Source organism: Urocitellus parryii, chromosome 12 (genome assembly GCF_045843805.1).
Source record: "Urocitellus parryii isolate mUroPar1 chromosome 12, mUroPar1.hap1, whole genome shotgun sequence".
Classification (NCBI taxonomy): Eukaryota; Metazoa; Chordata; class Mammalia; order Rodentia; family Sciuridae; genus Urocitellus; species Urocitellus parryii.
Window position 1 is genome coordinate 5990829 of NC_135542.1, and position 21087 is coordinate 6011915.

The 21087-nt window shown below is 37.5% G+C and overlaps 1 protein-coding gene across 18 annotated transcripts in view; it reads left to right on the forward strand.

The window, feature by feature from the left end:
* The window catches only part of Map4k4 (mitogen-activated protein kinase kinase kinase kinase 4), a 183139-nt gene that overhangs the window by 129664 nt on the left and 32388 nt on the right, over nucleotides 1-21087 (forward strand). For 7 of the 18 annotated variants that reach the window (XM_077792000.1, XM_077792001.1, XM_077792004.1 and 4 more), the window contains 6 exons: nucleotides 136-311; nucleotides 2627-2699; nucleotides 4198-4408; nucleotides 12815-12976; nucleotides 17332-17418; nucleotides 18060-18197. In XM_077792000.1, the coding sequence (XP_077648126.1) occupies nucleotides 136-311; nucleotides 2627-2699; nucleotides 4198-4408; nucleotides 12815-12976; nucleotides 17332-17418; nucleotides 18060-18197 (847 nt within the window). Of the gene's footprint in view, nucleotides 1-135; nucleotides 312-2626; nucleotides 2700-4197; nucleotides 4409-12814; nucleotides 12977-17331; nucleotides 17419-17966; nucleotides 18198-19184; nucleotides 19347-21087 lie in introns of all 18 variants that reach the window. The other 11 variants (XM_077791998.1, XM_026408598.2, XM_026408601.2 and 8 more) reach the window with 3 other exon arrangements.

Below are 21087 nucleotides of genomic sequence, written 5' to 3' on the forward strand. Positions count from 1 at the left end.
ATTGTTCCTGTGCATTTGCAGAGTATTCATAGTGGATCCTGAAAATCTTTGTTTTCAAGTTTACAAGTTACTGATATTTTGGAACTTTGCTCTTTGTGACAGAAATTTGATGATATTTTTCACTTCCTCTTACAGGTCAAAGAAATTTTTTAGTTTTATAGAAGGATGTCTAGTGAAGAATTACATGCAGCGGCCCTCCACAGAGCAGCTTTTGAAACATCCTTTTATAAGGGATCAACCAAATGAAAGGCAAGTTAGAATCCAACTTAAGGATCATATAGACAGAACCAGAAAGAAGAGAGGAGAAAAAGGTATTAAATCTGTTTTTATTTTCATCATTTAAAATTTTTCTTTTTAGGTTCTTGCCACTCCTTCCCTAGCTGTGAGGTGGTTCTCACTTGGCCAGTTCTCAGATAGTTTGTCTCTGCTGTGCAGTACAGTGATCTGGCCTAGGATCTGAGCAGCCAGAGCTGTATGGTGTGTCCCAAGTTAACACCAGTTTTATCGGATGTTTGATGGGATGTTTTTCCTGTCTCTCCTTGGCAGCACATCAGTGGCGCTATTCATTTTACTTCATATTGAATGTTCTTACAGTTTCCTTCACTTGGGGTTTTGGACCATCATCATAACAGTGTTCCCATATTATTCTCCTGCTCAGGAACCAGGGTTTCCTGCTGCTTTACTTTGCTACAGGTGGTATGCTTAGGCATGGTTCACTTTTCTCTTACTTCTGCACAACACAAACATTCTGTTATATGAGTTACTGAGGGTTCCCTTCTGTCCCAGCATCTTTACTTTCTTTCTGTAAACCTGCCTGGCGTGCCCCATTTTCCTTCTGTCTAGCAAGGTACAGAACTTGCCTTATCTTTGGGCTCCTAGTGACTTTACACTAACCTCACAGAACAGCATTTGCATAACTGCATTCCATTCATGAAATTTAAAAAAAAAATTTAAAATACATTTCAAGGTCAAACAAGAAACTAAAGAGAGCAAGTCCAAGGCAAAAGAGAATTAGTCAGGGGCTGGGCTCATAGTTAAGTGCTTGCCTAGCATTCATGAGGTATCCTGGGCTTCAATTCTTAGCACTGCCAAAGAAAGAGAGTTGGTCAGAGTCATCCTGGAGCCTCTATGGAGCTTTTTGCATGTTCATTTGCATCTTGGACAACTTAGATATTCTTAGTGAAGCCTTGATTGGTGTTCTTTTTCCCACTGATGTATTCAGTCATAAAAGTAATTAAGCTTTGTGTATAGAATTATGTGATTGTAACAAAGTGAACTAAAAGTTGAAAACAAGTCTTTTTTTTTTTTTTTAACAGTTGACAGGGTAGCCCTATTTGTGGCAAATATTATTTTTATATTGGATGATTTTCCTGTTACTTAATCATAACAGCTAATAGTCTTGCTGTGTACCAGGTGTTAATTAAGTACTTACCCTGGATCACCTCAAGTATCCCTCATCTTTTACATTTTGCCAATGTAAACAGTAGTGTGCCTAACCTTTTTTTCTTAACTTTAAGTCACAACAGCTTATTTTCTTTTCACATTCACCTTCTACAAACCCTCAGCTTCTTGTTAGTAATTACTGGTTTATAGTACAAAATTTTAAAAATAATGAAGTACTCATTTAAAAGATTCCAGTGATAATTTAGGTTGGAATTTCCCTTAGAGGGTGGCATGTATCTATCAGTCTATTAAAATTATGTAACTTGGGCTGGGGTTGTGGCTCAGCAGTAGAGTGCTTGCCTAGTGTGCGTGAGGCCCTGGGTTCGATCCTCAACACCATATAAAAATAAATAAATAAACAAAATAAAGATATTGTGTCTAACCAAAAAATAAATTAAAAAATAGGGAAGAACCAACGTCATATGTACAGATTGACAAATTGGTCTTAAATCATATTTTAAGTCCTTAGGCCTGTTTTTCTCACCAGGAAACTGATTTTCATCTTGTATACCTGACAGAAAGCACAGGTGTATTTTTTTTGTGTTGTTTGTGTGTAGACTTTTAAGTCTCTTCAGCTTCTGTGGTTTTGATTGCTCTTTGGAGTAAAATGGCTCACTGAAAGTTGAATACTGACATTTGTAATGGGACCTGTAAAATGGCCTACTACTTTTAGGAAAATGAAATAAAACTTGTGGAAGTGAAAATGAATTATTCATGTTGAAACTTTTGATTACAGTCTAGTCTTAAGTTGAGCAGCTTTTTTCCCCATCCACTTGCTATATTGTTTGGTTCGTTTTTCCCTGGTTTAATTCTTATAAATTGTGGGAATATTTGATTTTGTTTTCTTACTACATAATGCTTCACTTTTTGTCCACCTAGCAAACCTTTCTCTCTGCTGTACTCCCAATGGATCTCCAGTATTTAAAAATAACCAAACAAATTTTCTTGGTTGTTTTGGTTAGTTTCTGTAGCTCAATCTGTTTCTTTTCAATTTTGGCATCAGAATAAACTTCTGTGAATTTGCTGGTGCTCTAGTCACTTTGATTTCATTCATCTGGAGCTCTTCTCAGCAAAACCTTCAAGGATTTTTAATATTTTGTCATAATGCTCTTGGAGATACTTGCGTGTGTAGGCACGAGTCAGGATATGAGCTGTCCCAATTGTCTTGTCCTTGTCTTCATAGATGAAACTGAATACGAGTACAGCGGGAGTGAGGAAGAAGAGGAGGAAGTGCCTGAACAGGAAGGAGAGCCAAGGTAAAGGCACAGCCTCTGTTCATAGACTGCACTTGGTGCTGATGCCAGGATTTTAGAAGGCTCATGGGTAATAGGAAGGAGTCTTAAATTACCTTGAAAAGTGCCTTGCTATCTCCCATTTCTCTCTCTCTCTCTCTCTCTCTTTTTTTTTTTTTTTTTTTTTTGACAAATTCCTATAAACATCTCATTACCCACGGTTGGTTTTTTTTTTTCTTTTTTAAACCAAGGATTACATATTAATCCCTACCTAGTAACTTGGAATTGTGCATGGCTGTGTTGAACTTGGACAGGAGACTTTGTCCCTGCTATTTATTGGTCCAGAAGGCACAGATAATGCAGGCCTTACACTGGGAAGATCAGTCCCACACTCAGTGAATTGTCCTGCTCATAAGGCCAATTTTGTGTCATCTGGAGCTCTTCTCAGCAAAATCTTCAAGGATATTTATTTTGAATGAGGCAGAATCATGGCCTGCATTGAAAAACTATGCAGTCTTTCCCCAAACCCCCCATCCCCCATTTTTTGCTCCTCTCACAAATGGGGTCACCAGCATTTGATTTCCTGTGTTAAGGTGTGTTCTGCACTGATCCATTTTATGTTTTGATTTATTTTTGGCTTCCTACGGTGCAGTATACAAAGATTGAGGAGTTAAAACTGGTAAGGTGAACTTCGTAAGAACATCAATCAAAGAGTAAAGGATTTTTGGATTTTAGTGATGTTTTTCCTGACACCCATTCATGACATCACTGCAGGAGCCATGTGTTTGAAAATGAGGGTTTGTTCAGAGAAGAGACTTTATTAAAGAAACAACATTTTGCTTTTTACTGTAGGAAAAGATTTGAATCTATTCTAAACTGAAAAGTTTAGAGGAGTTCGAACTGATTTCACAGGATATATAAAATTGTTTTGGGGTTGGAGAATGATTGAATAAGAGGCAATTGTAGGAGATTTGTTAGCTATGATATTTTGGGTAGCGTGGAAGGTGAGAAATAGAGAGGCTAGGATGGGCGCTGGTTAATTTATCTGCAATGGCTAATTCATGAGACCCATGGAGTGCAGCTGATGACTTGAACACAAAAACTGGGGGAGGACATACATGACAGGACGTGGTAGTTGACAAGGTGAAGATGAAGGAACAGTTAGTACTGAAGACTGCCCTGATATTTTTGTTTACTGATGGAAAACAAGGGGCAAGACAGTGAAGTGAAGTTGCGTGTAACCTTTCATTTTACAGAGTTTGGATTAATAAGAGAAATATTTTGTTAAGCAAACATGTAGGATAGAATTTTTAAGATGCTCCTAAATGGTAAAAGAAGATGTGGGACTATTGAGCTGTAAGTAACAGTCATTCCTATGGATGTTTTAGTTTAACTTCTAGGGTCAGTTGGGGACTCCCATTAGGAATGAATTTAGAAAGGGATTAGGATACCAGAATTGCTACCTTTCCTAGAGGTCAGGGTAATGTGCACATAACCATGAAAGCCCTGCTTCCTCTTACAGTTCCATTGTCAACGTGCCTGGTGAGTCTACTCTCCGTCGGGATTTCCTGAGACTGCAACAGGAGAACAAGGAACGCTCTGAGGCTCTCCGGAGACAGCAACTATTGCAGGAGCAACAGCTCCGGGAGCAGGAAGAGTATAAAAGGCAGCTGCTGGCAGAGAGACAGAAACGAATCGAGCAGCAGAAAGAACAGAGGCGGAGGCTAGAAGAGGTAGAAAATAAAAATGTCCACACTGTTCTTTTCTCTTTCATATTCACTTGGTAGCCAGGTACTCCAAGGCGTGTTGTCTGTAGCCCACTGAGATAATACCCATCCTCTGTGTAGCTATTCAAAGAACTTCTAAAGGAAAGCTTGTGCTTTGGACTGGCAGGCCTTCACATTCTTGAGGTCTTAGAAATGTTTTCCTTCCTTGTAAAAACTTTGAGGATCTGCCCTACAGTTACTCATGGACATACTGTGAGATGCAGAGCATTGGTGTCCCAGAGATGGCGTCAGATGAGCTTTGTGCAGTGTTTCCATTGAGGTTAAGTTGGCTTGCTCAGGCTTGACCTCATTTCTTTTCCATTCTTGGCCTCTAGGTTCCAGTTTGTATGGTTATGTTTTTTGGAAACTTCAGACTTTTTCACATGAAAACATTTTTCTCCAAAAGCCTTAACTTACTTCAAAGGAGTATTTAAGTTACTCTTAGGTTGAGGATGTAGCTCAGTGTTGGTTTGCTTGTCTCACATGCATGAGGTCCTGGGTTCCATCCCCAGTACCATAAAAATAAACAAACAAAAAGTGACTTTTATATTTTATATATATGTTTAAGTTAAGGGATGCAGAATATTTAAGAATAAAGAACACAGAATTTTAACATGAGATTAGTGTGTGCTGGTCGGGGGATGTGGCTCAAGCAGTAGCGCGCTCGCCTGGCATGCGTGCGGCCCAGGTTCGATCCTCATTGTTTATCTTAAGTTTAATAAAAAATATTAAAATGGTGTCCCAGAGAAAGCCTGATCCTCAAGCTAAGATAAGCTTATATTAGTTTTACTTGGGGTATGATTTTGAACCTGTTATGTATATAACTAAAAATCATGTCTGCTGGTTTGTATGTCTTTATTTTGATCTCATGGAGACAGATTATTAAAAGAAAAAGAAAAGTTTCTAGAGATGATTTGTTTTTAGTAAGCCTTGTGCCCTCATAATAGTACATTCTTAAAAAAATTTTAATCAAATTGTACAAAAATCATGTTAATCTAAATTTGTATTTGATGTTTCTAGATCTTATCCTTTAGAAAAAATTCCAGCTGGGGATATAGCAAAGTTGGTAGAGTAGTTGCCCCACATGCACAAGGCCCTGGGTTCAATCCCCAGCACCTCAGAAATAAATAAATAAATAAATCCCAAAATTTTCAATCCCATTTCAGTCACATTCTCGTGAAGACCATATATACTCTGAAGACTTAAAATATTTGCCATTGAGGCCAAGCGAGGAACTTCACTTATTGATCTGTGGATCACTTTTTCTACTATTTGTGTGTCTTTTCTATTTTAGAAGACTGCTGATGTGATTCTTAAATCCTCCTGCCTCACATCCTTTCTGTGGGTACTATAAGATAATCTCCTGCCTTTATGATCTTTCCTTGCAAAGTGTATAACACTGGAATCTCAGGTGACACTGTGATTTTAGAGAATCTGCTTCCCTCAAGTGAAGGGTACAGGAAGTATGTGCACTTCTAAGGTTATAGTTTGGTGAAAGTGAGAGAAATTAAAAACAAAGGCAAGAAGGAGAAAAAATATTTTCTTTTAAGTTTTAGCACTAGCAAAACCACATTTTTCCGTAAAAATTAAGAAACTGTACTGTGTATTTGTTTTATGTTTCTTGACTCTGAAACCTTAGAAGGAATGCTTTGAACTTCTTTACCTCAAGGACTTTCCAGAAGTGATTCATGGATTTTAAAGAAAGAAAAAACATTTCTTCATTTTACATTGCCTACAGAAAAGGCCTTTGTTTTTACAAATCACTAGAATCTAACATCAGGAGTACTGTGTTGGCACAGTGCTACTTTTTCACAGTTCCAACTGTAATATATGTAGTAATTCTAGTGACCAAGCAGCCAGTGACCCTATGGCTAATGCCTTGATTTATGTCCAGTCAGTGACTCAGTAGTTGTTTTTGCAAATTCTTGTTTTTAAGAACATCTTTAAAAGTTCTTAAAAGTTCTCTTGGCACCTAGCCTAGTGATTGGTTAAATTTTTCAGAGTTAGTTTAATTCAGCAAATATTATTTGTTGTCTCAAGATGGAGAAGAGTTGTCTTTGGGGAGAAGAGAAGCAAGTAGTTTCTCCACCATGGCTTCATCAGAACTTGTATATTAAAAAAAAAAAAATCAAGCATTTTTAGTATATGTGCGCAGTGATGTGACCTCAAACCTTTAGAAATAGCTGAATCTGAAGAATGACTTGGTCTATTGAAGTTTGCTAGTTTCCATTAAAGCAAGTAAATCCAGGGGAGTATATTTAAATGGGCCTTATTTTCAGTGTGACTTAGAAAAGTTTTCAGAATTATGAGATGAAAGCATTGCTTTAAATACCAAACTAGAAAGGGAACTTGAATAATTAAAGCATTGCAGGAAAAGTACATATTTACTTAGGCATGCTTGGGAAAGTTTAAGTAATAAGGAAATCTTTTTATAATTTAAGAGACTTGGAAATCACTTTATAGCACATTCAGTTTTTCAATTTGTTTGATTTTTGTTTAAAAGAAAAAAATGATTTAAGAAAATAATGACATCAGTTTGTAAAATCTTCAAAGGATTATAACATGTTTGTTATTTTTAGTAGGATAACCTGAAAAGATGTATTCATTAGATTCCCCAGGGTTTTGTTATTTGAAATGACAGGCATTTGGTTAATTCACTAAGGATTGATGTTGATGGTGTATGTTTCATTTTTGGCTGTTTTGAGATTGTGATGCAAGAAGCCAGGTTTTCGTGATAATTATTCAGATAAATTTAATGTAGGTTTTCTTACTTTAATGGTTCCTGACTGTGCCTATATCCTGATGTGCCCCTCTCCCCCTGCAATGGAGAGTTTGTTCTCATTAGAGTGGCTTTGTGATTGATAGTTTGAATTTTTGCTCCTGTTCCAATCTACACTTTGAAAATCAGAGCATAATGTGGGAAGAGGAGTAAGTAACCATCATCTGCTTTGCCCATTGGCCTTGTCAGCAGGTTGATCTCCTAGCCAGGATGTGCTGAATAGGCTAATCTTGGGAAGTAGGGCACTTTCCATGTTGCCTTATGAAGTTTTCTAATGTATGTAACTTACCTACCATAAGACTTAGAGGAGAGGGCTTGCTTCTAATTCATCTTCGTGTACCCTGGGACTTAATCAGTAAATATTTTTTCAAATAGGTAGGTCAGTCATTCATAGTCCTGTGTGTACCTCTAGAAAGGGTCCATTCAAATTTATTCCTGCTTGAAAGTGGCCCTTGCACTTCAAAGCTTGAATTTGAGTCCCAAGCCACTCAGAATACTTCAAAGGACTTTGTATGATACCCTGAGACGTAGAGTGTGCTGCTGAAGCATGAGGCATTATGCAACGCGACAGTGAATGTTCAGGCCTTTGTGCACTTACTTGGTGATCTTGAACTGATTGCTTTAGTATTTGATTAGATTTCATCTTTGGATGAATTCTTGAATCTTTTATTACTCTAACTACCAAGCATGGGGTAAAGTCACAGCAGTCTTTATTTTGGATGTCATATGCTTGGTGTGAGGGTGAGATTTGATTAGGAAAAAAAAAGGAATGCACAGGCTGAGGGAGTGGCTCCTTGTTAGAGTACAGGCTAGCATGTGTGAGGCCCTATAACTGATCTCCCCACAAAATAATGCATTCTTCTTGTGAAGATGATTTACAACGGGGGAAAAATGAAAAAGCAATTTACTAAGGCCTTAAGATTTCACATGAAATTAAGAAGGAAAAGGCCTTTTGGAAGCTTTTGGTTGCTAATTGAGATTTTTTTAGATAGATTTGTCCTTTTTTTTTGAGATGTTGTTTATTTCCTTTTTTAATGTCTTTTGAGTAAATAATAAATTTTAATTATTTTAGTTAACTGAATAAATATTTAGTTATATTGACTTTGAAAAACAATGGAACAGAAACTTTCATAGAGAAGTCCCTCTGAAATGACTGAAAAAGTAAAAAACAACATAAACAACAGGGATTTTTTTAAAAAGCAGAAAAGAGACCTAATTGTGGAAATTAATGCATGGAAGAAGGCTGATTCTTAGTACAAATCTTGGAAGAGTCAGAAGTGGGAAGCAGTAGGTGGGCTGAAAGCAGGATTTTTTTTTGAAGGTGGGGGAAATAGAGGACAGCTAAGACTTCACAGACTGTGCAGCCAGGCCACTGTGCTCGCACCTCAGCAGGGCCACGTGTATTCTCCCTGGGAAAGGGAGCAAAAGGAACTCAGAACATGGAGAAATCGGGCACAGCTGAGAATGCCAAGGGATGTACAGCAAAAAAGGCATTTAGTGAAAATCTCCTGATCAATGTGATTGCAGATGTGCTCACCTCACTCAGTCCCCAGGGTGCTGACAGTCACACTTACTACAAATGCCACCTATTTCAACCATATCCTTTCTTCAACTCCAGAAGGATATTGGGATGATTCCCAGAATATTGTGAAGATTCTTCTCTGGACCTTACTGGCCATTTGCAAGGAAATGAGGCTTCCATGAAATGATCATAGTTGCCAGATGTGGTCCATCTATTAACCCTTATGGTTTGCATTTTAGTGTCTTTTAGTATCTTTGGCATACTCACATTTTAGTAAGTATATAGCCAAGATTACAAACATTAAGAAAAGTCTTTAACATGAAAAATTTCAAAACAAATACAAAAAGGAACTTAAAATAGGATGCACCTAATGCATATACACATGCATTTATACAAAATCTTATCCTTAGAGAAAAGATTATTCATGAAACAAGATTATTTATGAAAAGAATTCTTCATTTAAATCTTAGAAAGGAGGGAGATACATTTGATTAGTAAAATCAGTAATACAGGAGGTCAACTTCTGTTTAATAGACACCCTAGAATTGAATATGATGGGACAATGTACAGAAAGTATTTAAAACAAAGTTTCTAGAACTCAGTTTCTGGATTGAAAGATTCATCAGTTACATAGCACATGAATGAAGAAAAGGACCATGTAAAGGAACATAGTCACTTGAAATTCTAGAAAAGAGGGTTCTAAAAGCTGCATTTGGGAAGCAGTCAGTATAGTAGGAAAGGGAAACTAGAATGGTCTTAGATTATTCAGGACGAGAAACTAAAAGATAACATTCTACCTCTGAGATTCTGAGGAGAAATTATTTCCTTAGCCAAAATTGTCAGTATATCATGAGAGGAAAGAAAGATTTTGAGACAGTTTTCACAGCCTTTACCTCTTCTGCACTCTTTCCCACAAGGCTGTTGGAGGATGTGTTCCAGCAAAATAAGAAAATCATAAGGGATCTAGGTAACAGAGGATCCTATCCAGGAGAGTGTAAAATGATTCCCAGGAAGTTGATGGTCAGAAATATAGAGTTACTGAAGAACAGTGAGTGGTTTAGGGTATAGAGTCTTAATCTCTAAGATAAAAAATGACTAATTCTTCAACAATATTGAAAGGAGTTTTTTTTTAAAAAAAAATACAAGGCACTCAGTAATTTTATTATAGATCCAATGAAAATCAAATAAAAAACAACATAAAAAAGAGGCAGTAGTAACTTCTGGAAAAAAATAAAAGGAAAGTTAGTCATACATGTCTTAGTCATGCATGTAGTTTTTACTTATCCAGAAATTGTCATACTGCATTGGAAATATGGACTGGATGGGGTAGTACAATAGATGGTGTCTAAGGTAGAAAGTTATTTAAAAATAGCTCCATATGTGAGTTATTTAAAAAGAAGGATGTGCTGGCAAGTGATAATTGTCAAGTTATATTGTTATATTGTGTATATGTACAAATGTGTAACAAATCCCATCATTATGCACAACTATCATGCACCAATAAAAAATGTGGAAAGAGGAAAAACAAAGGAAGATAGAAATAATAGGGGCAAATTTGAAAGCTTTAAAAATACTTATCCTTTTAGAGTAAGGATTGGGAGTTAGGGAAATAGGACAGCTTTTTTTTTTTTTCTTATGTTTTTTGTTTTTGTTTTTGTTTTGTTTTGGTGCTGGGGATTGAACCAGGGCCTTGTGCATGCAAGGCAAACACTCTACCAACTGAGCTGTGTCCCCACCCTGGACAGCTTGTTTTTGACATAAGCTATATAGTCTGTCTCCTTTTGACATTTTAAAGTTTCTACTTAATATTTTTATTAAAAAATTTAGATGACAAATATGTTGGAAAAAATCCTGTGTGTTACTTGTTAAGAGCATTCTAAAAAACATTTTTTAAAAATTCTTTTTAGTTACATATGACAGTGTCTTTTGGCAGATTATACATACAAAAAATGAACTTATTATATTTAGGATCCCACTCTTGTGGTTTTACATGATGTAGAGTTACCCTGTTCTTATATTCAAATACAAGGGTAGGAAAGTTATGACCATTTAATTCTACTATCTTTCCTATTCCCCGAAAACTCCCTTTCCTATGTTTTTCTTCATCTAATCCAGTGGATTTCTATTATTCCCCTCCCCAACTTCCTTTGTTTTGAGTTAGAATTCATAGTCAGAGAGAACATTTGGCTTTTGGTTTTTTAGCATTGGCTTATTTACACTTAGCAAGCAGGATATTCTCCAGTTCCATCCATTTACCAGCAAATATCATAGTTCATTCTTCTTTATGGCTGAGTAGTATTCCATTATCTATATATATCACATTTTCTTTATCCATTCATCTGTTCAAGGACTTCTAGGTTGTTTCCATAGCTTGGCTATTGTGAATTGAGCTGCTGAAAACATTGATGTGATTGTGTCACGGTACTATGCCGTTTTTAAGTCTTTTGTTTATAGACCAGTAAGTGGGATAACTGGTCAAATGGTGGTTCCAAACAGCATTTAGTTAGAGGAAATAATCAAGATTTCCTCTCATGCTGGTTGCCCTTCCCTTGGTGCACTTGGGAATAATCAAGAAAGTGGATTCTATACATTTTTTTTTTTTTTAATAGTGGGGGAACTTAGTGTCCAGTGAAAGAATGAATGCTTTTACTTAAAGAGTCAAAGCACATTTGACCAGAGGGCATGTGTGAAGGACAGTAGGTGTCAGTAATTCCGACAGGGGTAGAAGGGGGAGACGTAAGCATAGATGAAGAACTGAGTTTTTCATCTTATTTCACTCAAAATTGAGTTTCACTTTAAAATGTCCCAATGTAGCTGATGGCTATAACATTGAACAGCACAGCTCTAGAGGCCACACAGCCAGCACATTTCTGAGACACACCAAACTGACACTGTCGCCACAAACTTGATTTGGGAGACCGAGAGTAACTATAAACGTTTGAGGTAAAGTTGGGGGGATATTAGACGAAAAGGTGAAAAAAATCAGTTCTTCCTCTGTGCTGCTTATATTTCAGGGGCTCAGTGGCACTCAGTATTGATGACTAGGGCCATTAGTGACTATAGTATTGATCATTTCAGAAACAGAACATTCTCATTGTCTCCAGAGAGTTCTGTTGGACAGTGCTGGCCAAGGGCCTGTCATTTTTCATATTCATGGGACGATTTGGTCCGTGTTAGACTCCATATTGAGCACCACACTCTCACTTCCCTATGTGAGAGAAACTGTTAGTTTAGAGGCTGGTGGCTGGCTCTCGTGTTCTGTACTATAGGATTATATGGAGCAGGGATAAAGTGAGTTTGGTGACTTGGTGCACCGTGTGCACCTGCTGACAGATGCAGGGTGGTATGTGGTCAAGGGCATCAGCTTTAGAGGCAAAATAGCTTTTACACCTGGTGTCTTGCTGCTGGTGACATTGGGCAAGTTATTTAACTTTCTAAACTGTTTTCTCATCTGTAGAGATGCAATGAGATACTTATAGTTGTTTTGAGAAGGATATTAGGTGAAGTAAATGAAATTTAAAAAGTCAAATACTGAGCACAGTGCCAGGCACTTAGTAGTAAGAAGGAGCTAAGTGGTTGCATTTTAAAATTCATAGTAATGATGATGGTGCCTGTTACTCTTGCTAATGTCATTTCTTCCTTTTCTGATACATGCTTCTTTTCTTCTTTTTTATTCCTTGGCTCCCTTCAGTTGTCCTGTATCCTCCTTTATTCCTTTCCCTTATGTATTTTTCTTCTGACTTAATGGCCTCAAAGAACTGTTAATGACAGAGTAACCCCAAAATAAAGAATTTGTAGTTTTGTAATTGCTGTGGTACAGTGAGCAGTGGGGATAATTGTTATTAAAACAAAATCAAAACCCTAAAAGTATTCACAGAGACATAGAATCTTTGATGAGTATTTATGCAAAGGCTGTTAGATACAGGGCTAAGGGGTTAAGTGTGGAAATAATTGCCCAGTAGAATTGGGATCTTTGAACTTCACTACATTATCAGTAACTGACAGGTTAGCAAACTATTCTGGAAGACACAGCTGAAAGATCCCTGGTAATTACACATTTTTACTTATGCAGCAACAAAGGAGAGAGCGAGAAGCTAGAAGGCAGCAAGAACGTGAGCAGCGAAGGAGAGAACAAGAAGAAAAGAGGCGTCTAGAGGAACTGGAGAGAAGGCGTAAAGAGGAGGAGGAGAGGAGACGTGCGGAAGAAGAGAAGAGGAGAGCGGAAAGAGAACAGGTGAGTCCAATAGTGCTGTAGCCGTTAATTTGTGAAGATTGTTACTTAGTAAAGCTGGGGGTTTTGAGGTAAAATGTACACACATGTGTATGCGTATGCACATATACTATACTACACACACTCAGAACGTTGGACATCTGAAAATGCTGAAGCACATGGAAGCATGCTAATAAGTTGAGTCTCTTGTCGTCTTAGAAGGTTTTTCTTTTTTTTTTTTTAAGACAAGGATATTACATCTTAGAGAATCCTTGAATCAGCTCAGTGGTCTCCAAAAAAATTTAGACTAAGTGAATATTTGATGTATTTGCTTATAAGTTGATATATACATATATAGCATTAAAAAAGTAACAACTTTGCATGGTTCAATTATAGGATTTTATTAATAGCATGGATAGCTGTATTTAGAAATTTGGTTTTGTGAACCAGTTTTGTAAACAAAAATTGACTATGCCCAGCTTCCCTGCTTTTCTAGTGTTTAAATTAATTGTTCTTTGTTTTGAACTTTGAATAAAGAAAATTATATGAATGGGGACCGATTTAAATAATATTTGAAATTCACATTTAAAATACTTATAAACCATAGTGATAACTTCCAACTATGTCTAATCTACTGTCCTTGGTACTAATAATGTGCCTCTGGTTTTTTGGAGACTTGATCACTAATGTTTTCATAGGAATTTCAGTGCTACTCTTTTATCTATTACCGTATTGGCATTATTGATCATTTAACTATAATGTTATATATGTGTCTGTGTGTGTTTTATTAACATTCTGGCCATGTATTTACCTGTGGACTGCAAAGAGGAAGAAATACCAGCTTTTAAGAAATTACCTAGGAGCCCGGCACGGTGGCCCATGCCTATAATCCCAGCAACTCAGGAGGCTGAGGCAGTAGGGTCATGAGTTTGAAGCCCGCCTCAGCAAAAGCAAGGCTCTAAGCAACTCAGTGAGACCCCGTCTCTAAATAAAGTACAAAATAGGTCTGTGGATGTGGCTCAGTGGTTGAGTGCTCCTGAGTTCAATTCCCAGTAACCGCCCCCACCCCCCCCCAAAAAAAGTAGCCTTCTTAGAGGGGGAAAAAAAAAGAGGTGATCTCATTTAATATGAAAATGATGTTATTGAAGATTAAAAAATCATATTAAAAAAAGTTGAATTGGAAAATTTGATAACTAATAAGCCTAGTGATAATGAAGCATAGAGAAATATGGCAATCAATAGGAAATAGAAGTAATGCCCATTGTATAGATATCTTTGGAGATCATGTAATTCCAGTTAGGTGGTAAGTCAACAAAATCCAAATATGAACCCTATAGCTGTGTGACCTGACTTTTCTCTCAGTTCTTTATGCTCTCTGTTTCCATCAATTACTTTCTGTTCCAGTTTAAAATATAATATATATATTTAGTTGTTGATAGACCTTTATTTTATTTATATGCAGTGCTGAAAGTCAAACCTAGTGCCTCACACATACTAGACAAGTGCTGTATCACTGAGCTACAACTCCAGCCCTATGTTTCAGTTTTTTAAGCGATCTGTATCTTCATTTCCTTATCTATAAAATGAAGCAATGATAGTGTGCCTATGAGAATTACATTAATTAATATTTTGAATAAAATTAAAACATTGCTTTAATTTAACTAAACATTTTGGTATTCAAATTGGAGCATTCATATTCATAAAGTTTTATGTTCAATCTATAATATTAAATAATTCCTATTAATTTAAGAAAAATACACTTAAGATATTTTAATTAATATTAAGTTAAACTGCAGCATATCAATATAGATAGTGTTTTGATTATTGAAAAGTCAATAATTAACATCCTTATTTGATATTAATCCTTTTCAAAATCAGTTATTAAAATTATCACTTATGTGTATTGTACTTTGGACAGGAAGGTAATCAAAGACTAGTGTATCTTATTCTTTGAATGTATATGGTAGGGAATATTTTGAGAAACAATCTGAAGACTCAAATTATTGGGACAAAATTTAGAGTGTGACTTTTAGAGTGCTACATGATATCCTAGTGTCCTACTCTATGGAAATAATTTCTAAAATAAGAAGCTTTTAACTAGTCTTTTGGGGAAAAATCCTATAATAGGTTATTTGAGAAATAAATCATCTTAAAGAAATATATTCACAATTTAGAATCCACTTGGTCAAATCTAGTATATCCTTCAATAAATACTCATCAGTTCCTAATACTGAATACCTACCTCATTATTCATTTTGGGTGATATATTAAATATGAGGACATTAAGGACCAACTTTAGCTGGGCATGGTGGTGCACACCTATAATCCCAGCGGCTCTGGAGACTGAGGCAAGAGGATGGGGAACTCAAAGACAGACTCAGTAACTTATTGAGGCCCTAAGTAACTCAGTGAGACCCTGTCTCTAAGTAAAATACAAAAAAGGGCTGGGGATGTGGGTTAGTGGCTGAGTGCCCCCTGAGTTCTGGGTTCAATCCCCGGTACACCACCCCTCCCCCCCCCCCCCCCCCGCCAAAAAAATTACCTAGGGATTGTTCTCATAATTTGATAGTGACAGGAGAGTATGATGTTTACTGCATCATTAATTAGTAGTCATTAGATTTTGTAAATAGCAAGTATTCTGCAGTTCTTTTGAAAAAATTCTAAAATCAGCTTTGCTCTGCTTTTCTTGTTCTGTTGTAAAATAGGTTTTCCATGTTAACAGTGCTATAGGACACACTTCATTCCTAAGTGTGTCTATCTGTATACATTTGTTGTATTCTATATGTTCATTGTACATCAGGAGGACCTTTGTGGTTTGGATAAGATGTGATTTTTCTGTTTGTCCCTGTGGTTTAAAGGCAGAAAACAAATAAGTATAATAACTTGATCTTTCAAGCTAGAATTCTGTTTTGTTCAAAAGAAGGAATGAGTTGGGAAACAGGTCCCTTTTCTCATTTAGATTGGGTAAGCCTGCATGACCATTGCAAAGGCAATTATTGGCATAGTGTGATCATCAGGGTAAGGCATAAATGAAAGGGAATGATGCTCAAATCAGAACCAGGTATCTTTGCCACTTTATGGATAACCACACCCCCACACACACACCCTCATTGGCTTTTTTGCCTCTATGGATATTTACGTATGTCATGATTTCTGTATTATCTTTCATTTTCTTAGCCAGAATTGTTGGTTAATTTAAACCTCCTTTCAGCCTATACCTATGACTATTTTTATTTTAAGGTATGTGCCATGAAAGAAGGAGATGGTTAGCTGTACACACTACAGAAATGTAACCGAGGTCCTGGGGCTGATCTCCAGCATCACAAAACAAAAACAAGCATAACCTGAATTTTAGAATAAATTTCTCTGTGTGTCCCTTAGTCTGTTCCCCTTCCAGGGTAGGTAGCCTTTTTCACTGTCAAAGAGGAAGGAAACTTCTTTTACTTAAAATGTCATTTGCTCTTCAGTGTTATTTCATAACTGTCTCCTATTTGAACCTTACACAAACATGAGAGTTGGGAGAAATCTTTGCTCATTTTTCAAGTGAAGTGACTGAAAAAAAAAAAAGGAAGGTTGAGAGTATATAGTAAGTCATAGAGCTGATCCTCCTGGAAGAGGGATCAAGGCTTCGTGATCTCTTTTCCTAATAATGATATAATATGATATGATATGCACGCAACATTAAGATGCAGTCTTTCCCTCTTTATGCGGTGTATTTTGGGTTTGTTTACCTGTTAGTTATTCTCTTCTTATAAAAGTCATCTTTATCCCTCACACACTCATACACACACACACACACTCACTCACATACTTCTGCATGCATCATTTTGAAGAGCTTAGGCCTGTTTATTTGTAGAGAGTTGTCCAAGTCTGATGTTCCCAGACCATGGCTTTCAGAATAGAGTCTCCAGGTACCTTCTCTGAATTATCAGAAAAAGCATAAGTCATGTTTCTTTTATGTTAAACAGTTTTAGGTTTCAAAAATTGACGAGCCATTCTTGCATTAAATCATAATTATTAAGCAGACTTTTATTAATTAGAACCTTCTGATTTTCCTAGTTTTAGTTTTTCTGGAGTCTATCATCTATAAGAGGATGGCATTCTAAAGTTCTTCATTGTATATGATAGTGGTGTCCTAACAGAAACGCCTCAGTGACCTTCATATATATCATTGGAATGTATAAAACTCTTGGGATCTTACTGGTCAATTTGAAGATCTTGGGAAAATCCTTAGCAATAGAGTGTTTTTAGATTAGGTATTTATCACTGAGTTAATTATCACAAAGATGATTGGAGTGGCAGTTCTTGGTGCTCCATGCAGGTTGATCTAATATTTTTCTTTTGGATAAATTGATTGCTGGGTAATTTCTGTGTGACAGGAGTATATCAGGCGACAGCTAGAAGAGGAGCAGCGGCACTTGGAAATCCTTCAGCAGCAGCTGCTCCAGGAGCAGGCCATGTTACTGGTAACGCCCCATCTCTGTCCTGTTCCCTAGCACTAGGACGTGTTTGTCCCTTCCCCAAGTTGTCAAGCTGTGGTGATCACCAGATCTTTTTGGTTTTGCCTTGGGCAGCCAGGCTCAAATGGAGACATCCTTTATGGTCAGACTGCTTGGGTACGGTGCAAGGTGGCTTTTATTTATTCATTTACTTCCCATTAGTAAGTCACTGTTAGGTAGTAACTGTTCTTGTTTAGTAGCTACACAAGGTGTTGAACAGGACTTGACATTCAGCGAACATGCAGCTTATGCTGTAGGATTTATACCTAATATACACACTACTGACATCAACATTAAATTGAATTCTTTCATGCTCTCCAATGATGTTACACTTAGCAAGAGCCATCATATTTCTCCACAGGTAATATTCTGTGTAAGATCCCAGCCATTTTGCTGTGTTATAAAACAAGGGAGGCCAGGGGATTGTCTTGATGGGGGGAGTCAAGCACAAATCCAGAGAAGAGGCGAGCTCTCCAGTGTCCCATAGATTTAGTGTTATCCTCTCCCTCTCCAAGGAGTGCCGATGGCGGGAGATGGAGGAGCACCGGCAGACAGAGAGGCTCCAGAGGCAGTTGCAACAAGAACAAGCATATCTCCTGTCTCTACAGCATGACCACAGGAGGCCGCATCCGCAGCTCCCGCAGCTCCCGCAGCAGCAGCCGCTGGCACAACAGGAAAGGAGCAAACCCAGCTACCACACCCCAGAGCCCAAGTCCCACTATGAGCCTGCTGACAGAACTCGTGAGGTATCTTCCTTCTTGCTTGCTTAGACATTGGTCCTGCTCTGGAAAGTAATCTCCTGACTGTTCGGAGTAGTACAGTGTTAATGGTAGAATAAGTCTTCTTAAGATCAGCTGATAGTCCACCTTTATTTTCTAGTTGGTAGAGGATGTAAATGCCCAAGCTCTCCTATCTGGTTTGTGCTTTTTCTATAAAGGACCAGGGTACCTTAGTTAACAGATCTTAAGAATTGAAAGCTAAACTAAGTGAAGATTGATTGTATGCAGAATCATTCTCTAAAATGTAAACAAGAGAAATGGTAGTCTTGGTTTACTGTTTCTCCACAACTAATACCAGGAGGAAGAATGCCTTTAGGCCTGTATGTTACTGAATCAACTGATACTTCTGGGCTAAACCGAACCTCCCATTAAATGCAGCAAAGTACACCCTATTCTGGGTTGTTGGGTAGGTGGGACTTGTGTGTTTCCACAAGTTGAGTTCCTTCCTGCCTGTAGGTGGCATCCTTCCACTGTGTCTGTTCTCAGAAGTAGCAGTTCTAACAAGTGTTATGCTTGGTCTGAAAGAGTTATGCTCTTTATTTTTTTGAGGAATGAAATGGCTGTGTCTGAAATGCCTTTATTTTCTGAGGAATGAAATATGTTTTGGATTCCTGATGATAGTCTTTAATCTGTTGGGTTAGTTGGTTTTGACAGATTTTTTCCCTCTAGCTTATCATTATGTATAATCCTAAAGCCCTGGGCACAGAGATCTTAGAGGCTGCAGTGCTTAATTTTTATTTTCATAAGTACTTTTCCTAAGTCAAATCCCAGCCCTGCTCTATCTGCCTTTTTTTTTTTTTTTTTGCCATCAAACTGCCTTTCTCTTTTCATATAGCTGAGGGAAAAAATACCAGAAAGTTTATCTTTTTAGAGTTCTTCCACTTTCAGACTTTCTTTGACATCTCTGCTTTTCCCTACTAACACAGAGTTATGTCTTCTAATTCTCTGCTGCAGGTGGAAGATAGATTTAGGAAAACTAACCACAGCTCCCCTGAGGCCCAGTCTAAGCAGACAGGCAGAGTATTGGAGCCACCAGTGCCTTCTCGATCAGAGTCTTTTTCCAATGGCAACTCCGAGTCTGTGCATCCTGCCCTGCAGAGACCAGCGGAGCCACAGGTAGCAACAGCCAGCTTTTCCGTGGTGGAGGAAACTTGTGTGGCTCGCTGGGCCTTGGGCCTTCTTATAACAGCCACCCTTAGTTTGTTACTAGTGACAAACTTTAAAAAAAAAAAAAAAAGATGAGTCTCTAATTGATAGGAAAAAAAAAAGAAACCTTTTTTTAAAGGATTTTGGTTGAACTTAGTAAGGATATTTAGAGTCAGTAATTCCTTTTTCTTGCCTTCCGTCAGATATGAAATGCCTCCTTCTCTTTCTAAAACAAGAAGACTTTTTAGTTTAGTTTTTAGAAGGTTAATATTATAAGCACATGAAGAGAAGAACCAGAACCTTTTGTTCCAAGCATTTTAAAAGTGTTTGCTATGTGACCCCTGGCTCCTACCCATTGCTTTGAGTGGACCTTAAGGAGCCAATGATATTCCTGAAATTCTGTGCAGACGTTTTTGTCTAAATATGCATGTATTTCTTGAAAAGGGCCCTTTATCAGATTCTCAAAAGGTTCAAGATCCCTTTGGTTTATGAGACAGCAGATTGGGCATGAATTTCTCTGAAGGAGGCCATCTAGGCAGTATTCTGTCTTTTCTGGGTGAGGGAGCACCATTGGTCGGAGTGTATATGGTTAAAGAGAAAAGCTGCAGCTGGGTGCAGTAGTGCATACCTGTAATTCTGATCCTTACATGAGGCAAAATGTATTCCAAGCCCTTTTTATTTTTTTACTTTCAGACAGTCTAGTGGTTGAGGCTTCTAGGATCAGAAGTTTGAGGCCAGCCTCAACTACTTAGACTGTCTGAAAGTAAAAAATAAAAAGGGCTGGGAATGCATTCCTTGCCTAGCATGTTCGCAGCCCTGGGTTTAATATCAAGTTGCTCTGCTGTAGAACAGCAAAAATTTCCTAGGCCAGAGATCTCAGAGAGCCCTGAAACACTTATTTTGCTATCTCCCTGAAAATAGCTGACATTTAGACATTTCTCCCTTGGTACTGTGGAATCCAAACTGTTGGGAACTCAGGTTCCTAAGCCTGGGTGTCCTTGTCAGGGGGATTTGTGTGTGTAGGGGACAAAAGTTTGTGTTCTTGAGACAGAAGTAGCAGTAACGTTCTGAAAAACACATTTACTTGATGGCTGTAGAGTGATACACAGTAAATAATCTCCTTGAACAATGCGGGGAACTGCAGCCAGGAGGAGTTAACAAAAAGAAAGAAGAACACAGCTGAGGCAAAGACAGTGGTGTGTGGGTGAGGAGGGTTTACATGGGATCAACAGTTTGTGAACCCCAGAGGAGCTGGTCTGTCTGCGAGGAGAATAAGGGATGAAAAGGAAAAGACAGGAAAGAGGGAAACAGAGGTAAAAGAAGAGGGGCAAGTCGACTAGGTTGGATGGTACTTTAACAACTTGGCACTGTTTCCCAGCACAGATAGATTTGAAGAGTAGAAAATAAAAGCTTCAGTTCTGGAAATTAGGCTTAACACAAATGGAAAATCTGTTTGGCCCCTAACAGTATAATATAGGAGTTCCTGAGTTATTTCATGATTAGTTTAATTATTGAATAGTTACTTCATGATTAATTAAATGTATGGAAATACTCCTTTCTTCCTGTTTTGAAGTTGATTTTGGCTGAAGCAAATACCTATGACGCATTCTTAGGGGGAGAATTTACTCATGTGGGGCTCTTTTAAACCCTATTATTGATTGTAATTTCAGGTAAAAATTTTATTTGTATGCTTTGTCCTGAAAATCTCAAA